Source organism: Dreissena polymorpha, chromosome 15 (genome assembly GCF_020536995.1).
Source record: "Dreissena polymorpha isolate Duluth1 chromosome 15, UMN_Dpol_1.0, whole genome shotgun sequence".
NCBI classification, from domain to species: Eukaryota; Metazoa; Mollusca; class Bivalvia; order Myida; family Dreissenidae; genus Dreissena; species Dreissena polymorpha.
This window is the reverse complement of record NC_068369.1, coordinates 36,833,759-36,854,892: the sequence shown is the minus strand read 5'-3', so window position 1 is coordinate 36,854,892 and position 21,134 is coordinate 36,833,759. Positions and strand designations below refer to the sequence as shown.

The following is a 21,134-nucleotide window of genomic DNA, read 5'->3' as shown; positions in this document are numbered from 1 at the left end:
ACAAAAAAACTTCCGAAAGCAAAACTGTGTTCTTGTTTCTTTTCAAATGATGTTTATTGTCATTACGATTTAGAAAAAAAGTAAAATGATCATGAACATGCTATCATAAAATGAAGGTCATTCAAAATAATGAATACATTAGTATAGATCACTTAATATAATTTGTGTAATTAATTTACAGGCTCGAAAAGAATATTAATCATTGAAAATACATCTTAATAAGGCAATACTTTGATCATAAAATCAACAAATCGGAACAAAGCATATCAATACCGTCTGCATCTCAAAAATCAGTATTCTAACAATATTAATGTTTTGCTTTGCTGTAATTGTTATGCTCGTTTAAGCCAACCAATGAAATTCAGGCCAAACGTTTTTGTCTGAAATAAAACAAAACAAATACCGCACAATTTTGATAAGACAGACAATGACCCACCGTATTTTCATAAATTTTGTCTGAAAAAATACTCACACTTATTGTGAAATTATTGTACATTGAAAGCAACACATTTTGGGAGCACTGTGACCTCTGCGAAAAACAATTTAGTGTGAACCACATGGAATAAGGTTTTAGAAGGATCCTATAATAAAACAATCGTTTGCAGATATGGATCTTCAAAGGGAAACAAAATATTTAAAAAAAACAACTCCATTATCTCCATCCATTAAAGCAACTCACTACCAGCCTTGCAAAAAGTTTACTTGAGCGGATATCCCTATAGAAAATGTTATAACAACGTCAGCGAAAACAAAGGGGCCGTTTGAGTAAGCACACCTGCTAAGTCGCGTTGAAATAACAATCCCCTATAACAATAGAACGTTTATGGCTTTGTAAATATACATCTATTGGGTGTCGTCCCGATTGTCCCACATTTAGAAATTCAATACACCGTACAAATAGGTGTGAAGAGGCGTAAGATGGGTAATACAAGTATAAAAAATATCATGTCTAGGATATATTATGATTAACTACGATCAAAGTATAAAACGATAATTATCTATTGTTTGTCTGCTGTAACATAAATACAATTTAAATTAAAAAAAAATAAGATAAATAAAAACTGTTATTTTATATAATTAAATAACAGTTGAACATCTCAAACATGCATTAATATATATCCATGCGTTATCAATAAATTAACCTAACTTCACTTTTTTCAAAATTCCACGTTATTTATTTACTAATAAACACGAAGGGATGAGCATTTTGCTTGACGCATTCAGATTTGTATTTTAATATGTATACTTGTATACTCATTGATCTTATTACAGTGTTACTTATAACTAAGTAGTGTTAGTATGCCATTCGAATTAAAGTATACAGAATCTTTATTCAGAGGGGAGAATAAATAACGGATTGAATGATTGATGCTTTGAATCGAAATATTAAGATTAAATGGAGATTGTTAAATAAACAAATTACCTGAGATTGTTTGATTTTTTAATACATTCATATTTCATTTTTATAGGTATTTAATCGATTGGTGATTAAATATAAAATGTTAATAAAGTGTGTCTATATTCCCTCTATTGGAAGAAAATAAAAATAAAATATTTATCGAGAAACACTTTTGTGTTTATGTTTTGTTAATTTAATCAAATAAATACACGAAATAAATACCCCTTTTCGAGCCCCAGATATGCGACTTACCTGTATTTTCCGTTATCGATATTTTACTCTTAAAATAAAAATGTGGGACAATCGGGAGTAAACCATTTATTGGACCAAATGGATGCGATAAAAGGTTTCTTTTGCAAGCTTTGAGTCACATGAATACTTTACGCATTCTACCAAATGTCGACGTTTTAACGTAATAATGGAAGATAAATTTCCAGGATATGAAAAGTTTCTGCTATTCAAACGTTCGAGTGTAGTTTTTTCAAATAGCTTTTTTCTGTTTGAACATAAAATTCCACATAAGCTTTATGCTGCGTTATTAGAATATTGAAATGATTCTTTATTTATATAATCACAAAACAAAAATGACAACACATTTTCTACACGATATACTGCAAGCTTACTCAATCAATTTACACACAATTATATATGAAATTGATACACACAGATACTTATTATAAACCTCAAAGCCTACAAATACTAAACACAGAAAAAACTTTGCAGAAATAGTTTTTAATTGGACGAAAACATTTAAACACCGGCCAACGATGGTTAAATAATAATGAATTAGTTTCACAACAGCCAAATAAAAACTTCCAGCCCCATGGCGGCAATGAGTTTCGACCAACCACAACCATTTTTGAACTTAGCTGAGACATCACTTAAGCAAATATTCTTACCAAGTTTGATGATTATTAGACAACAAATGTTACTTCTAGAGTGTTAACAAGGTTTCACTTAAGCCAGATAATGAAAAAAATTCCTCGCGCCTTGGCTTATTCGAGCTTTTATTAGAACAAAAGTTCGGACGAAGTTTCATGATTGGACTACAAGGTATTACCAAAATCCTTTAAGACAAACCGCCAAGCCCTTATGATTTTCGATGAACCACTAAACCACATCGACATTCGACAAAACCCCCGAATATCGAGCTGGGGCGAATGTCGAGTCAGCTCATTTATAAACTCAGCTAAGACATCATAATAATTTATGCTTGACAAGGTTCATGAAAATTGGAGTAAAAATCTGACTTCTGGAGTGTTACCAAGGCTTAACAAAAGCCATATATAGAAAACTGCCCCGGTCCGTGCGGCCGTGTGTTTCGACGAACCATAACAATTTTCAATCAATATAAAAAAAAATTGACAAAGTTTAATGAAGTTTGGGAAACAAATATGAATTCTCGAGAATTATCAATGCTTTACTTTAACCAAATTAGGAGAAATGCCCCCCCCCGTGATAGAAATGTTTTTGCACGAAGCGGAACCATTTTCAAACTCATTATCATTAAAATAACTGTACTGACCGACTTTTGTAAAGATTGGACAACAGGTGTTACTTTTTGAGTGTTTACAAGGTTTCAAAGATTATCTCGAAGAGCCCTTAGAAAGTAGCTTATCTTTCCCATAGGATCAATCTACCATGTGTTTATGAAACTAAGACGGTGTGAAGAACGCTCAATAGAACTACGTGTCAAACTATTGAGGCTATGAAACAAAGTCGGTCCAACGCACAGGAAACCATTTTCCAGGTAACATGATGTAAATGATGTGTCGTTTCATTTACATTGGAGACCAATGTTTCCCTTCTCCCACAATCGTCGTTCGTATCAATCGCCGTGGTTGCGCTTTGCCGTCATTTGTAATTGAATTTACTTGATTGTTGGCAGGATGCTGATGTTTTTGATTACGTTTTCGCACGCACATTGCCAAAGCAAACATTTGGACGCATGGACGTACAGTTGTGTGGTCGCTTTCGTAAAAGAAGTACAGCGACAAAACTGTAGAAATTATCGACATGCCACATCCAAAAAGTTGATGGCCGATATCGGCGCCAAATTTTGACATCTCGTCCGATGATTCTGGGAAGGACTCGTTAACAATCGTTATGAACACGGCAAGTGTGAGGAATAGGGAAAGACAAAACGTTATCCGTTCTCCGCTATCCGACTGCAAAATAAAACAAAAAGTGTTAAGAATTGCAATGCATATGATCGGAATCATCATGTTCATAACGACAAACAGTGATTTGCGTTGTAAATCGAATGTAAAGATTACGTGGTCCCATGCGTCATGGCCGTAAGGCCTCCGATCACTATTTACTATTACGCGTTTAAGAGTCCATTCGCCGTTTTCCTAATAATGTCTCGTGATTGTTTCCGATGACGGGCTGCTTAAAACTAGCCTTGAACTCGGGTTGGTCCATGAGAAAAAATTGAAAACACACGTCTGTCAAAAGGGAACATTCCTATGGATATTTTACAAGAAACAGTGTACTTTCCATACGGCCACATGGTGACACTCCCCTCATTATAAATAATCGCATTCCCAGCGTTGTCCATCAATTCAGAATATTTGTCCACTGTGTACTCAAGAGCTATATCCGGAATCCAAATGTCTTTTAACTTTACATTTATTGAAGTTATATTAGAAAACTCCATGGGTTCCCATTCAAAGAAATGGTCCGTCCAGGTCATTTCTAAATATGCCATTATGGCGATAGTTTGTTTAAGATCGTTTATTTCATCGATCGACATCATGATGAAGAGCTCGAATTTGACGTTTAAAGGGTCCGACGACGTCAAATTACGTGGCATTATGTTCGAGTTGTATAGCCTGGAACAGTCGCTTGTGCAAATCATGTTCCATGTGTTCAACGCCTTTAACCCATAGACAATCAATAGGCCACACAAACTAGGGATAGAAACAATATACAAAAATCCGCATTCTGTATCCTTGTATTCTGTGTTTGGTTTCGTTGGGACCAATTACCAGTAAATCGTATAAAATTACGGTTAAAACGTAATTGCAAAAAGCGTCTGTCTCGAAGTTTCTATTGGCTTGTAGAACAATACAGCATGTTGAATAATATTCTTGACATATTTCACGAATGGAAATAAGTTCAAATAATAAGATATGTCATATGTTTGTAAAGCACGTAGTTTCCACACCAAATTCTTCAAACTCATCAAACTAATTACCTAATTGCTTTAGTCTTCGAATGACCAAATCGCGCGATATCCAACATTCACGGTTGTCCTTCTTCCGCTATCGACCCAAACAAACACGTCGAAGTTTTAGCCTGTTGGCGGTAGCCAATGAGCCAATTGAAAGTGGGAAATCAGAAACGCCTATAGGGAGGAACTTGTTGATATTGCGGTCCGTCAAATAGCCACTTTACAATGATCGGTTTTTCAAACAACCATTCTGCAATTTTCTTCGGTTCAGTTTTATGTGGAAACACCAATTTTTCATTTTTTTCTGATTGGCTGGGCGTTTATGAATGCGTTTGTTTAAATTTGAAGACTATAGTTCCCCAAAGATCTATCCATAGTTCGTTTACTGAAAGGATAATGTCAATAACTGTGTTGTACACAGATTTAAATGTATAGAGTATTAATTAAATAGTCCACTGGTATTGGAACATAATTGGTAAGACCGGTTCGCGAATGCCGACAATAACCTACATTATAGCAGTGAACGCTATTTTATAAAAAAGAGAACAGTGTAGAACTACTTTTATCTGAAAAAAGCGCTGCAGTCATAAGAATGATTGCAGTTTTTATTTCGCACTGATATTAAATGTATTACATGTGGCATAAATATTTCTCTATTTCCTTCTGTATGCGATTTATCGACATGCAATTGATCAATCGTTGATTTATTTTAAATTGTTTTTTTTTATAAGCTTTTGAATTAATGACCACTAAAAAACTACATGTTGTGTTTTTGTTTCGATGAAAGAGGTAATGGTATTTGCCTGCCGCTTTGGATTGTAATTTGTCCACGCTTTGGGGGAATATCATTTCGATTTAACAAAATATACATTGTACTTTTTTTCGTTATAACCTTTTTTCAATTTGTAAAAGAACTTTGTTCGTTTATTGCATTGATTATCGTAGCCGATTTGCTTTACGGTTTGTTTAATAACACTAGCCATGCATTGTCTCTTCAACCACTTCGGACCAATGATATTGCAGACTGGTCGTTTTCAGAATGTCTCTCACTGGTAGCAATTTCATTGATCAAGTAAATTTTTCAAAACGGATGGGGAGGCGGAAAACTACAACGGGCGAGGCATGGTATGGTATTGCGCAAGGGGGAGGGGTTAGAGGGTTAGGGTTAGGGTTTGGGTTAGTGTTAGGGGTCGGGTTAGGGTTTGGGTTAGCTTAAACCCAACCCTAACCCTAACCCTAACCCGACCCCTAATCCTAACCCTTATCCTAACCCTTTTTTTGGGTTATCACCCCTGACCATGCCTCGCCCGTTTTAGTTTTCCGCCTCCCCGATTAAGTGTCAAGAAAAGAATTTTAGTATGAAACACTTTGGTATTCATTCTTGTTCGAAAGCAATTAGTCCTAGCAGTTCTGTTTGTGTTTACACTTGTTTACTGAGGTCTTCTTTTTTGCTTTCCCACACAAAGCTTAAGATGCTAAATTTCAGTAGCGTAAACGTTATTGTAAAATGGTTGTTTTCGACAGTTTTGATCGCTAAATGGCAGATTTTCACTGTTTGAAATGTCAGCTATTGTCAAATAGTTTATGAGTGTTAGATGTGTGACGTGTCCATATCGAAATTGTGAAATTGCCGTCCACGGCCATTCTGTATGAACGAAACAAGGCCGTTGATCTTGGTTCAGGTAGTCTACGCTTGGCTTAATAAGCTTTCTGTGTGCCACACTTACTTAGTTTTCTCAGTACATCCATACAAGAATATGCTTTGATATGCTTTTTCTTTAAAATTGTAAACAAATTGTAATGTCGTTTTGGATTGTCTACCTATCTTGTTATGCAACATTTAACCAACAAACAATCGTATTCCTCTGAGTTTTATTGATATTCGACTTTCATCAGATACCTATATTGTGCCTGGTATTAAAATAATAGATTAATAATTTTCCCCGTTCTGTTGTATACATGCCATTCATAATAATAGTTATATTACATTTGTTCTCTTACTTTTAAGAGGAACAGAGGACTGATGAGTGTAAGATAATTCGTTTTACATGCATGTCTTTTTATTGATAGTTTTACATTTAAATATTGTCCATGCGCGTTTATTATTGCGGTTTCTATTCAGTCACACGGTTCTCTTTACTTTGTCAATCAAACTGTTTTTGTTTGAATTTCTATAACGATTACATTTAACTTTAAGTATGTTATCACTATGATGTTTGTGTACATGCCCAGCATTCTGTATGGCTCGACAATATTAAAGGGGCCTTTTAACGGTTTGGTAAATTGAAAAAAATGACAAAACATGTTTCAGACTCGCAAATTGTCGTAGCAGTTATGATATTTGTGAGAAACAGTAATACATAACATTTATCATGCTCTAAAATATCAAGTACATGCATCTTTAGACGATTTAAAAATCTGAAAATTATAAAGCGTTGCAACGCGAAACGATTAAATAATTTGGAGAGTTCTGTTGTTGTCGTTATATTTTGTAATAATACGAGGATTGCTTACATAAAGTATAAAATACATCACTCATTGTATGAGAACGGATGGCCCAGTGATCTAAGAGATAGATTTTTACTCCAGGAGTCTGTGGTTTGAGCCCAGTTGAGGGTTACTTTTTGTCTTTCTTTAACTTTATGCTTTTTTTTTTTACTGGAGCTTTTTTGATCTATTGTTTACATTTAGCAATATAAAGCATTAAATGACAAACTTCAATACATGCCAAAACCTGTGAAAAGGTTCCTTTAACATGGCACTCGTGAACCTTGAGCTTAAATTATACCCTAAGATTATTGCCTCAATTTGCATTCGGTTTTGTTCGTGCACGTTTTTCACAAATTTATTAACTCCATAACATTACATATATACTTATTGCTTCGTCTTCACTCGCTTCCATATGAGAAACAAATATTATCATGTATAAAGTTCATTTCCAGCTCAATATTGGCGAGCTTAACATTCTCATCCCCAGTGATCGACACGAGTAGGTGACCTTTGACTTAGCTATTACAATTGCGTAGGCATACACGTTTTAAGTCTGTGGAGCGAATTAATGTCACGTTTTTAAATTCAATTTAAACTTGCAATAGTTCATCACCTTGACAGTGTCTATTATTTTCGATAAACTGTTTACTCTTATACCCATTTCCATTTTCATTCGGTTAAGTGTTTCTTTAACATCGACTATAACAAAAACTACCCTGTATATTGTCAACAGCCTTTAAATGCTTTCGGCGCTTTGATATTACAATGTGTACTCCAGGCCCGCGTGGCGTGTTGCGTCCGACATCCCCTCATATTCCTAACTCACGCCTTTTAGGCCCATACTCCCTATTTAACTATTGGTAGAAACCCTCGATATCAATGAAAATTGTGCCTCTGGTATTTCAGTCTTTCATAATACTGATTTTGCAACATCCAAACGTCGATGAAATATGTATATATTGACAGTGCATCTGTACATTTTTGGTAACTAACTTCTGGGAATATTTTTGTGTATCTTTATTACCGGATATAACACAAGTTGATTATTTAAAACGTCCCAAAACTTGTAATAATCACGTTTATCAGTATATTTATTCTTTTACCTTTAGGACGGTTTATAATCTTCTTAATAGGCTTCGGTCGTTCATATTAAGTTTTTTTAACATTTAGTTCAATTTAACATATAATAATGCTACTGAAGCCATTAAAGAACCCTTGTTTACTTTAAGCAATACTGATGTATTCGGTTAATCGAAGTGCCTTGAAGCTACGCCATTTTAAAATAACATTAGTTTTTGACGACTTCGTGTAAGAAACTCATTTTTAAATTGACGCCATATATTCGCTCTCGTGGCTAATGAACTCGCTATATAAAGGAGGGTCTACGGCTTCGTCATACGGAGGTGGAGGCACAGCGGGTAAAACATCATCGACCGAAAAATCTGTCAGCATTTCCGGTTCAGGTACATGTGCTTCATTACCGTGAGCCCCAATGGCTGAATCTGTCTCGATATTAATGGACCCAAGTGTTATCACGTTAGAGGAATAAGCGTTGCTCAATATTACATTGTTACCATTATAATCGTGTCGCGTGTCTGAAGCAGGTATATCTACATTAGTGTTCGAATGATTATCCAAGCTGTATAATTCTAATTGACTGTGTGATGGCGGGGGGTCATAGTCATTTGACACATCTGCAACGCACGGTCTTGTGTTACTTCCATTTTGTCTAGTTACTTGCGGTATTGTAACACTAGAACCTTCGTCGGTGATTGTTGTACTGCGTTCGGCTATTTCCGGATCGTGTCTTGTTGATGATTACTCGGCTGTTACGCTGGATACTCCGTTGTTTATTGTTGTACTGCGTTCGCTTGTTTCCGGATATGGACGTGTCGTTGATGTGTCCGCCGACTGTCTGTGCCGGGTCATGATGACACCGATATCACGTTGTTCTGGTCCTTTCTTGCAGCATTTCTGAGAGAAACACTCACATATCTGCAACGAGTTTAAGTTAAGAATTGTTTAAGCTATCAAATTATGCTCGAACGTAATTTACTAGGACTCTTTACAAGTCCATTTTCTGGTTACAACTTAAAAGAGGATATCTTTAGAAAGTTTTCAGAAAGGAGACATCGTTATGAAGACATCATTTCGTATTACCAACGCGACCTCCAGTTGTGAATTTTGTTTAATATACTTAATGAAAATAAGTATACACAATGTATAATGGTATAGCTACAAAATCACTGTAAGATTGCCGTTTATTGTATGGAAATCATTCAGAAAATGACAATAAGCAAGCTTTCTTGCAGTATACATGTATACAGTTTAAGAGAATCCGCCTTAACCAATTGACAAATATGATCAGTCAAATATACATAAAGATTTTAAAAAGTGTGTTTTCTCAAACGCTTGACCTGAAATGTCATCACATGCGTTTTGCACCCCTTGAGGCTAAGTTTTCTTAACTCCGCAACTAGATTGGGTCAAAGTGCAAATCAAACTGACAAAAATATAATACGGAAATAATTTTGGAAGTAATATCATTTGGCTAACTCACACTTGCCCTGCGACAATTTAGCATCAAGCTACGGAATCCGGAAAGGGCCAAGTTGATTGTCGCTTGTCGACATCGTGCGTCGCTCAAAAGTATAGTGTCGCGCTCGAAGGTCGACACACGACAATTGAAGTCGACATGCAAAGCGACACGCGACATTTATCGCGACGCACGATATGACAGTCGACAATTCAGTCGACAGTCAAGATTTTCTGCAATATTTTTTTTCTAAAACCCAGCGCGATATGCGACATTGAAATCTTGATTGTCGCATGTCGACTTCAAATGTCGAGTGTCATATCGTGAGTCGCTTAATGTTGTGCGTCGACCTCGAAGTCGACACGCGACAATCAACTTGGCACTATCCGGATTCGGTAACACGCCGATACTAGTGTACATATTACCTATGACAGTAAATGAGATCTGCATAGTGCATACTTAAACTTAAAGGGTAATAGGGTGACCGAAGAAATTTCAGTACCGAGATTTACACATGGCTTAAAGCGCACGAATGCTGAATTTTCAGCCCAGTGCTTCATTAAATGAGTACACCGCAAACATCAGTTCTACAAATAGTTTATGTTTGTTTTACAAAAATATAAATCTTTTCTTTGGAGATTTTTGAACCTGAAGTATTACAGAAAAAAATAAATGACAAACAAGAGCACCACCTTGCGGATGCAGACCGTTCATCTATTTTCGTTTTAAAGGTGAAGGGACTCTCAATTTTAATCACAAAGGAGGGAGGGGTGGAGTGAAGAGGGGTGTATAGTGTGGAGTCGTGGACATTTATTACATTATCTTCCAAAAATGCGAAAAAAAATGCAAAAAAAAATCGGGGGTGGGGGGGTGGGGGGGGGGGGGAGGGGATTCTTGGGTGCGATGGTTGGACGGTATTTCAAAAATAAAATAATAAAAATGAATATTTGTGTTTTTTAACCGTTTCGAAAAAAAAATTGTGGGGGGAGTAGGGGGTATAGTGTAAGGGTGTGGTGGTCATTTGTGAGATGATCTTAAAAAAAATAATAGGGGGGGGGATTCGGGGGGGGGGGGGAGGGGGGGGGGGAGGGCACAGGGGATGGTTTGGGTGAAGTCTATTGTGGTATGTCAGGTAAGAGTAGTTTTGTCAAAGTATCAATCAAATCTAATTATAAATAAAGAAGTTATGGCAATTTTAGCAAAATTTTATAATTTTACCTTGAGAGTCAAGGTCATTCAAAGGTCAAGGTAAAATTCAACTTGCTAGGTACAGTAACCTCATGATAGCAAAAAAGTATTTGAAGTTTGAAAGGAATAGCCTTGATACTTTAGAAGTAAAGTGGATCGAAACACAAAATTTAACCACATATTCAAAGTTACTCAGTAAAAAAAGGGCCATAATTCCGTAAAAATGACAACCAGAGTTATGCAACTTGTCCTTTTACTGTACCCTTATGATAGTTTGCAAGTGTTCCAAGTATGAAAGCAATATCTATGATACTTTAAGGGTAAAGTGGACCAAAACACACAACTTTTCAATTTTCTAAGTATAAAGGGCCCATAATTCCGTCCAAATGCCAGTCAGAGTTACATGACTTTGCCTGCACAGTCCCCTTATGATAGTTAATAAGTGTTGCAAGAAAGCAATAGCTTTGATACTGTAGGAATAAAGTGGACCTAAACACAAAACTTAACCAAGTTTTCAATTTTCTAAGTATAAAAAGGGCACATAATTCTGTCAAAATGCCAGTCAGAGTTACATTACTTTGCCTGCACAGTCCCCTTATGATAGTTAGTAAGTGTTGCAAGTATGAAAGCAATAACTTTGATACTTAAGGAATAAAATGGACCTAAACACAAAACTTAACAAAATTTTTCAATTTTCTAAGTAAAAAAAGGGCACATAATTCTGTCAAAATGCACGCCAGAGTTATCTAACTTTGCCTGCCCAGTCCCCTCATGATAGTAAATAAGTGTACCAAGTTTGAATGCAATAGCATTGATACTTTCTGAGAAAAGTGGACCTAAACGCAAAACTTAACCGGACGCCAACGCCGACGCCGACGCAAAGGTGATGACAATAGCCCCAATTTAAAAAAAAAAATAGATGAGCTAAAAATGATATGCACGAAGCAACAAGATTATAAATTTCTTAGAGGCGGTATATTAGTGAAATAGTACTTCATCTTTATTTGACAGGAAGTCAATTGCGACATAAATCCTTGTTTAAAACTATATTTTTTCAAGGCATTGTAAAGGCAGTTAAACGATACATTACGCGCAGAAGCTCTACTAAAAACTGCTTTTAGAGGCCGTTTATTGCCTTAAGTCGACGGTCCACCCTAGCAAACACAAATGGTACAATACCTATGCATGAAATACTTTCCAAAAACGAGCCTTTGCCAATGTGTATAAACAAGTGGTCAACTATTTTTAATTACATTAAAAAAAAAACAAGGAATGGCGAGATATTTTGATATGCCTTTTCGTATCACACGGGATACCCATTTACAGTGATTTCAAGAAAGAATTGCAAATAAAATCATAGGTTCAAACTCCTTATACTTAAAGGGGCCTTTTCACAGATTTTAGCATATTTTGAATTTTATCATTAAATGCTTTCTATTGATAAATGTAAACATTTGCTCTAAAAAGCTCCAGTAAAAAATCAAGGATAAAATTAAAAAAGAAAAAAAAGTAAACCTCAACAGGGCTCGAACAACTGACCCCTGGAGTTCTGGCATAAAAAGTCTCCGCCTTAGACCCCTCGACCATTTTTCCGCATTCTGCCAGATGTATTTTATACTATGCATAAGCAATTATCGTAGTTTCACAAAATATAGCGACAACAGAACTCTCCAAATTATTCAATCGTTTCGCGTTGCAACGCTTTATAATTTTCGAGTTTTTTAATCGTCAAAAGATGCATATAATGGCTACATTATAGCATGTTAATTGTTAAGTATTGCTGTTTCCTCACAAATATCATAACTAAATCGAAAATTTGCGAATCTGAAACAACTTTTTTCAATTTTGTCAATGTACCAAAACGTAAAAAGGCCCCTTTAATATTGGATATGCCACTTTTGAGAACTGTACTTGCGGTCAAACTGAGCGTGACACTATCGAACATATATTTTTGAAATGTAAGCATGTCAATCAGTTAATAATTGAATTATTTTCGGGATGCAATCATTTTTCGATTTTTCTAAATATGCCTTCCTTCATACTGGGAATGGAAATACACATGGACCATTATACTTTACATGTTTTATGATACAAATTTTAATTTACATTGTAAAATGAGTAAAACCAAACCTGCTCTAAAAGCAGCGAAATTGTACCTAGATTCGCATCGCAATGTATTAAACGAAAAAAATGATTTTAAAAATTTGCGTAAAAGTAAAGAATGGTTATAGTGTTACCCATATTCCAGTAGTTGTGATTTCCAGTAGTTGTGATAAGGGACTTTTTGTTGTGTTCAATTATTACTCTAAACAAGAGCACCGCCTTGCGGGTGCAGACCGCTCATCTATTTTTTCCTTTTAAAGGTGTAGGGACCTATCTCACAAAAACAAAAAAAAACAAGTGATGTGTTTGCCAGAAACACAATGCCCCCTATTGCGCCGCTTTGAAAAAGCTTTTGTTTGTTGTTTTTTTACCTTTGACCTTGAAGGATGACCTTGACCTTGAACTTCCAACACTTAAAATATGCAGCTTTATGAGAAGGCCGCTTTGAAATATTATTTATTTACCTCTGACCTTGAAGGATGACCTTGACCTTGAAAGATGACCTTGACCTTGAAGTTCCACCACTCAATTTAAGCAGCTTCATGATAACGCCGCTTTGAAATTATTATTTTTTGACCTTTGACCTTGAAGGATGACCTTGACCTTGAAGAATGACCTTGACCTTGAATTTCCACCACTCAAAATGTCCAGCTTCATGAGAACGCCGCTTTAATTTTTTTTATTGACCGTTGACCTTGAAGGATGACCTTGACCTTGAAGGATGACCTTGACCTTGAACTTCCACCACTCAAAATGTGCAGCTTCATGAGAACGCCGCTTTGATTTTTTTTGATTTTTTTTTGTCCATGAAGGATGACCTTGACCTTGAACTTCCACCTTTCAAAATGTGCAGCTTCATGATAACGCCACTTTGATTTGTCTTTTGTTTGACCTTTGACCTTGAGCTTGAAGGATGACCTTGACCTTGAACTTCCACCGCTCAAAATGTGCAGCTTCATGATAATGCCGCTTTGAAATTTTTTATTTGTTTCTTGACCTTTGACCTTGAAAGATGACCTTAACCTTAAAGGATGACCTTGAACTTCCACCACTCAATATGTGCAGCTTCATGAGAACGCCGCTTTTATTTTTTTTGTTTTTTGACATTGAAGGATGACCTTGAAGGATGACCTTGACCTTGAACTTCCACCACTTTAAATGTGCAGCTTCATGAGATACACATGCCTTCCCAATTTCAAGTTGCTATCTTCAATATTAAAAAAGTTATGGCAAATGTAAAGTTTTCGGACGGACAGACGCCATATATTTGACTTTTGACCTTGAAGGATGACCTTCACCTTCACCTTTCACCACTCAAAATATTCAGCTCCATGAGATACACATGCATGCCAAATATCACGTTGCTATCTTCAATATTGAAAAAGTTATGGCCAATGTAAAAGTTTTCGGACGGACAGACACCATAAATTTGACATTTTGACCTTGAAGCATGACTTTGACCTTGACCTTTCACCACTAAAAATGTGCAGCTCCATGAGATACACATGCATGCCAAATATCAAGTTGCTATCTTAAAAAGTGAAAAAACTATGGTCAATGTTAAGTTAATTTCGGACTGACTGACATACTGACGGACAGTTCAACTGCTATATGCCACCCTACCTGGGGCATAAAATTATTTTTTGGGGTGGGGGTGGGGGGGGGGGGGGGTATAGTGTGAGGGTGTGGTGGTCATTTATTAGATGATCTTTAATTAAAAAAAATAATGGGGGGGATTGAGGGGGGATTCGGGGAAGGGGGATTCGGGGGGGGGGGGGGGGTTGGACGGAGTCAATTGGGGTATGTCAGGTAAGAGTTGTTTTGTTAAAGTTTCAATCGAATCTAATCATAAATAAAGAAGTTATGGCAATTTTAGCAAAATTTAATAATTTGACATTGAGAGTAAAGGTCATTCAAAGGTCAAGGTAAAATTCAACTTGCCAGGTACAGTAACCTCATGATAGCATGAAAGTAGTTAAAGTTTAAAAGCAATAGATTTGATACTTTAGAAGTAAAGTGGATCTAAACACAAATGTAACCATATATTCAAAGTTACTTAGTCAAAAAAGGGCCATAATTCCGTAAAAATGACAACCAGAGTTATGCAACTTGTCCTTTACTGTCCCCTTATGATAGTTTGCGAGTGTTCCAAGTATGAAAGCAATATATATGATACATTAGGGGTAAAGTGGACCAAAACACGAAACTTAACCAAATTTTCAAGTAAAAAGGACCCATAATTCCGTCAAAATGCCAGTCAGAGTTACATAACTTTGCCTGCACAGTCCCCTTACGATAGTTAATAAGTGTTGCATGTATGAAAGCAATGGCTTTGATACTTTAGGAAAAAAGTGGACATAAACACAAAACTTAACCAAATTTTCAATTTTCTAAGTATAAAAAGGGCACATAATTCTGTCAAAATGCCAGTCAGAGTTACATAACTTTGCCTGCAAAGTCCCCTTTCGATAGTTAGTAAGTGTTGCAAGTATGAAAGCAATGGCTTTTAAACTTTAGGAAAAAAGTGAACCTAAACACAAAACTTAACAAAATTTCAATTTTCTAAGTATAAAAAGGGCACATAATTCTGTCAAAATGCCAGTCAGAGTTACATAACTTTGCCTGCACAGTCCCCTTATGATAGTCAGTAAGTGTTGCAAGTATGAAAGCAATAGCTTTGAAACTTAAGGAATAAAATGGACCTAAACACAAAACTTAACCAAAATTTTGAATTTTCTAAGTATAAAAAGGGCACATAATTCTGTCAAAATGCAAGCCAGAATTATCTTACTTTGCCTGCCCAGTCCACTCATGATAGTTAGTAAGTGCACCAAGTTTGAATGCAATAGCATTGATTATTTATGAGAAAAGTGTACCTAAACGCAAAACTTAACCGGACGCCGACGCCGACGCCAATGTGATAACAATAGTTCATAATTTTTTTCTTCAAAAAATAGATGAGCTAAAAATGATGTTTATATTGGTATGTAACAGCTTATGTCATACAATATGCATGTATTGACGGTAAACTCTGTACGGTCTGATGTGGGATGCCCTCGACAAACACGAGGACAATAAAAAGTATTGAACGGAAAAAAACTATATCGTCCATGTACACAGAAAGCTTCAAACTCAATGAAGACCATAGTGAAGAGAAATGTACCTGATAACAGCATAATCCACAAGACCCATATTCACAACTGTTGCGGCATTTCGACAAATACTCCGTTCTATGTTGGAACAGCTTCTTTGAAATAAGTATTCCAGCTATCACCGCAATTGCAATTCCGATAACTCGTAAAACGTCCCCAAAGATCTTGCAAGACATCGTTTCGCCAAAGATTTTCTTTCCGGAACAGCTATTCTTCGCGGCACCGCATATCCGAATTTCGGAGCTACAGTCATACCCCGACGGTACGCACAGCTTGGTCGGGCATCTGTTTCCCTCACAGTCCCAGTCTTAAAACCGAAACATCCGAAAACTTAGTACATTATATATATAAATAGTTAATTTTCATTATTAGTATAACCCAATGTAGAATTAGAAAAGAAGTTAAAAAAGAGATGAGAGAAGAATATGACAAAGGTGTGGTATCAGTGAAAAATCCGGAATTGTATTTGTTAACATTCGTTTAAAATATGTCGAATTGCAATTCGAGTTAAAATATTAACACGTTGCAAAGTAATACTCTGTAAGAATGTACAATACTATATTATTATGGTAACATTAATTTATATACCTTTATTCGAATAAGCTGAAAACTGTATGGTAAAACTCATATTAGCGTACGGATCTGAATACTCTATTCTAAGTGTGTTGTCGCTGGTGGTGAAAAACACGTTTTTGTCGAGAAGGGTATCATTGTCAACGCAAAGCTTTTCCTCAAGACCTGCAATGTATGTTCACTATTATATATGGGCCGTGCTCTGTGAAAAGGGGGTATAATGCATGTGCGTAAAGTATCGTCCCAGATTAGCCTGTGCAGTCCGAACAGGCTAATCAGAGACGACACTTTCCGCTGTTATGATATTTCTCGTTTCAAGAAAGTCTCTAGATGGCAAAAATCTAGTTTAGGCGAAAAGAGTCGTTCCTGTTTATCCTGTGCGGGCTGCACGGGCTTATCTGGGACAATTTACGCATATGCATTAAATCCCTTTTTCGCAGAGCGCATCGCATATCATGCAATATTAAAGCGAGATTATACGATTTTCATATGTGTTAAATTGTAATATATTGATAAAAAAAGTCTACAATAACACAAAATAGGCAAGAAAAATTCTACATTGAAGACGAATTTCATAAAATGCAAGAAAAACAAATTAGCGCCCCGAGCCAATTGTGACGACGATAGTTCGTACATATTTTCCTACAATAACCGTAGCATTCGTCTTTTTATTAGGAACATAGTTAGTGTTCGTGTGCCGTTTGAATAGATATCGTAGCAGGAATTTAAAATAAACCGTTAAACTAAATTTAGATTCACAAAGTACATGCATGATTTACATGCTGGCAAATTGGACTGTACAGAAATTTTCGATTTCAGAATTAAATATCTGGCTTAGTTCGCCTTTTTGGACACATGTTCTTCTTAACTTAAAAAAAAATATATATTGAAATATATGTTTAAGAAGTTTATTTACACATTTTATATAAATTCATAAATATTTGGCAAAATCGTATAATCTCGCTTTAACCTGCAAAAAACATAACCATCAAGGAAAAGTATTGTCATAACAAACATTGGTATTGAAGAGATCTTACACTTGTCCGTGTGAGCTAGTTTTAGACTGCAATCTGGCCTCAAAATACCCATAATTAGAGTTGTCTGCGTTATAGGGTTGTATCGATTTGACACAATTGATTTGGCAGTCTGGATAATTCAAGGGCAGTAAGTCAGACATGATTCAGGCGAATAGACTGAAATGTTTTCGGTGAAATTCATATAAGCGTACGGGTTTGAATACTCTATTTTAAGTGTGTTGTCGTTGGTGATGAAAAGCACGTCTTTGTCTAGAAAAGTATAGTTGTTATGGAAAAAAAATTCTTCAAGGCCTGACAATGTATGTTCACTATTACATATCATACAATATTTAGCTGGAAAAAAACCACCACGGAAAAGTTTTGTCAACCAAAAATAGCATTTTTAAGAACTTAAACTTGTTTGTGTGAGCTAGCTTAAGTCACAAAGTAACCGTTATAAGAGTTGTTTGCGTTATATGGTTATATTAATTTGACACAACTGATTTGGCAAAGCCTGGATAATTCAAGGGCAGTAAGTCAGACATGATTCAAGCGATCGACCATGGCCAAGAATAAATATGTATACCCATTTATATTATCACCAAGTGATTTAAACTGAGTTAGAGACCGAACATCATTCTCCTGGATACTGCCCACCCGCAAGAAGCCGACGGTGATTCCATAATACGTCCAGTTTTTTAATTGACATTTAAAAAGGCTCTCTTTTCATTCACGAGTGATCAGAGAAATTATCACGAGTTGCGCAGTGGGAAATTTTCTATGATCACGAGTTAATAAAATCGAAAATCTAGCGAACAAAAAGTTTTTATTTTATTTTTGCATCGATCATTACCATTACTGGAGAATTGCGCTGCTATTTTGAAGTCATGGCTTAAAAAAATGGCGTCATGTTATAATTATACAGTTATCAATAATGTTCACTCTTATTTATCACGGTTTGAATCATTGAATTATCATTTTTGGAATTACTGATCTTTCTTTATAAACCATAGACAAATATTCAATAACGCCATAATAGATGTTACCTAATTTACGAGAAAACACTTTTTGATAGCCATTATTGTAACAAATAAATAAATTCAAGGAAATTATTGTTTACAAAAACATTTTAATATTTATAACAAAAAAGACACAATGACGTGGAATTCGTTTCTTTATGAAACATAACACATTTTGTCTATACTTAACTCTGATTCGGGACGTTGTTTTAATGGGAAGTTTAACAAGGGAACATTATTTCTTTTCATAACATACATATGCAAGAGTCATGTAAGATATGCATTTACCATTGACCCAACCAAAGCCGTCCATGAATTTTAAATAACTGCGTTCGCAAGAATGCGGCATTCTAAGTTCTGTAAAGTAGAGCATGATGCCGCCAATGCCGACGACATTCCTGTCCGGCCGGAAGTCGAACCGACAAATCTTAGATGGCGTCATATTAACTTCCGGGCGATACGACAGCTCCCCAAAATATGACGTCATTTTATATTCGTCACACACGATTTTGTCTGCAAAACAAAACAATCAACGATGTTCTCATGGAAGTCATATAGATTCCGATGAGTGTCGCATGACGCATTTTCATTGAAACGCGAGGCGCGATAACGACACGCGGGCCTCATTGTCGCGCTTGGTTGTGATAAGAGAGTTCAGCATTGTTGGTAATTAATGAATTTCCTTAGTCATCAAACTCATACATGAACTACGTTCTGTACAAAGATAAGCTTAAAATATACAAACACTACCCTCTATACATGGTAACGCAAACATGTTTACCATGCGCTCGTTTATTTAAGATAATTGGTATGATAAGATTATTATCGTACCATTGATATATGACAAATACATATTGTATATAGTATTTATACACTTTATCCGCTCCAATCGTAATGAATAAGATCTTCACAACCACGCCCTACCATCGACTTGCCTTAACCCATTTATGCTTAGTGGACTCTCCCATCCTTCTTAATTGGATCAATTTATTTCCAAAATTAGGGATGTCTAGTATATTTATTTCTATATTTAGAATATTCCTTACATAAATTCCTTTAAACAAACAGCGCAGACCCTGATGAGACGCCGCATCATGCGGCGTCTCATCTGGGTCTGTTTGCCAAGGCCTTTTTTCTAAACGCTAGGCATAAATGGGTTAATGTGAAATATTGTCCTATTAAATGACCTGTTTACCACAACTTACACGACACTACCTTTACACGAAAAACTGGTTTACGAATGGATGGTAGACATAAAGTCTTATTGAATAACCTATATTCTCTGGCGGTTTATTCATTACATGTTAAGTTGTGTAGATTTCTTTTGAATCTACCCGGATCCCATTGATTTGTGTCTTACATAAGCAATTATAATTTAATACTCAGAATGAAAACAAGTGTGAGGCCTAATAAAATCATGTTTCATATACTTGGTATCACAGTTGAAGAATAGACAAAGGATATGCATACTTACATGTGAGCATGTCTGCGTTACTTCCACTCAAAAACAAAATTAAACATCTAAATACATATGAAAGGGAATATCCGCCAGTCCATGCATGATGTTAAATGACATTCTCATTTTAACCTCTGTCATACGCTTTCTGATACATGGTCTTTGCATTTTGCCTAGTTACATTTGCTATGCAAACATTTCATCTTAATGTCGCATGTTGATAAGTATATAATTACTTCATATATATATCTTTACTTCGTGTGTGTTATTGACAACTGCAGTTGAACTTATGGAATTTGTATTAATGCTTATTCTAACGGCATTCTTTGTTTAACTATGTGCATTTGGCTATGTTGCTACTAAATTTAACAAGCTGTTAATATCTTTGTGGATCTTTATTACTTCTTAAGTCGATTGCTAGTGCGTCTTTGATTAAGAACTAGTCTTCGGTTTTGCATATAAATAGTTCACAATCCGAAAGGGGAACCAGTATTAAAAAACCTAATTCCAGCGCAAATTGCAGCGTAAATTACTATTGCCGGGAGATCACTCTTGAACATCAAAATCAAAATCTCCGGTATCAACCGTGATACATCGACTATTTCTGGAATCCTTCGTAAAAAGCGGTGATAGAGTAAAAACTTGCCCGTCGACATAATGCCTATTGTTTTGCTTGGATTCCCACTATCGACACCTTATTGCTGTTGTAAACGCTTTGAGAAAAATGATGCAACGCTTTGAGAAAAATGATGCCCAGGTAAGTTCTACTTTTTCTGATTTATTTACGCTATAACAGGAACTTAAAAGCTTAACGTGTCTCTGTTGTAACTAGCTAAAGAAACTTCAGCGTACAGTTTATTTAGTATTGACAGACCTGACAGACAGACAGACAGGCAAAAAAGAATATACCCCCATCAATCGATCCTGGGGCATAAAAATGAGGTACTATGCCACAAGTATTCTTTGTCCCTTTAACATGAATGAACGACATTGAAGAGATGGATAAATTATATATGTATATAGTCAT

At 35.8% G+C, this 21,134-nt stretch overlaps 1 protein-coding gene across 1 annotated transcript; it reads right to left on the bottom strand.

The window, feature by feature from the left end:
- Window positions 1–7,946: 7,946 nt before the first annotated feature.
- On the bottom strand, window positions 7,947–20,175 carry LOC127861173 (uncharacterized). The gene is made up of 4 exons (XM_052399558.1): window positions 20,126–20,175; window positions 16,632–16,781; window positions 16,055–16,350; window positions 7,947–9,059 (listed from the first exon to the last, which is right to left on the bottom strand). The coding sequence occupies exons 1-4, from the start codon at window positions 20,133–20,135 to the stop codon at window positions 8,883–8,885; spliced, it is 633 nt and encodes a 210-aa protein (XP_052255518.1). The 5' UTR covers window positions 20,136–20,175; the 3' UTR covers window positions 7,947–8,882.
- Between the last annotated feature and the right edge of the window lie 959 nt (window positions 20,176–21,134).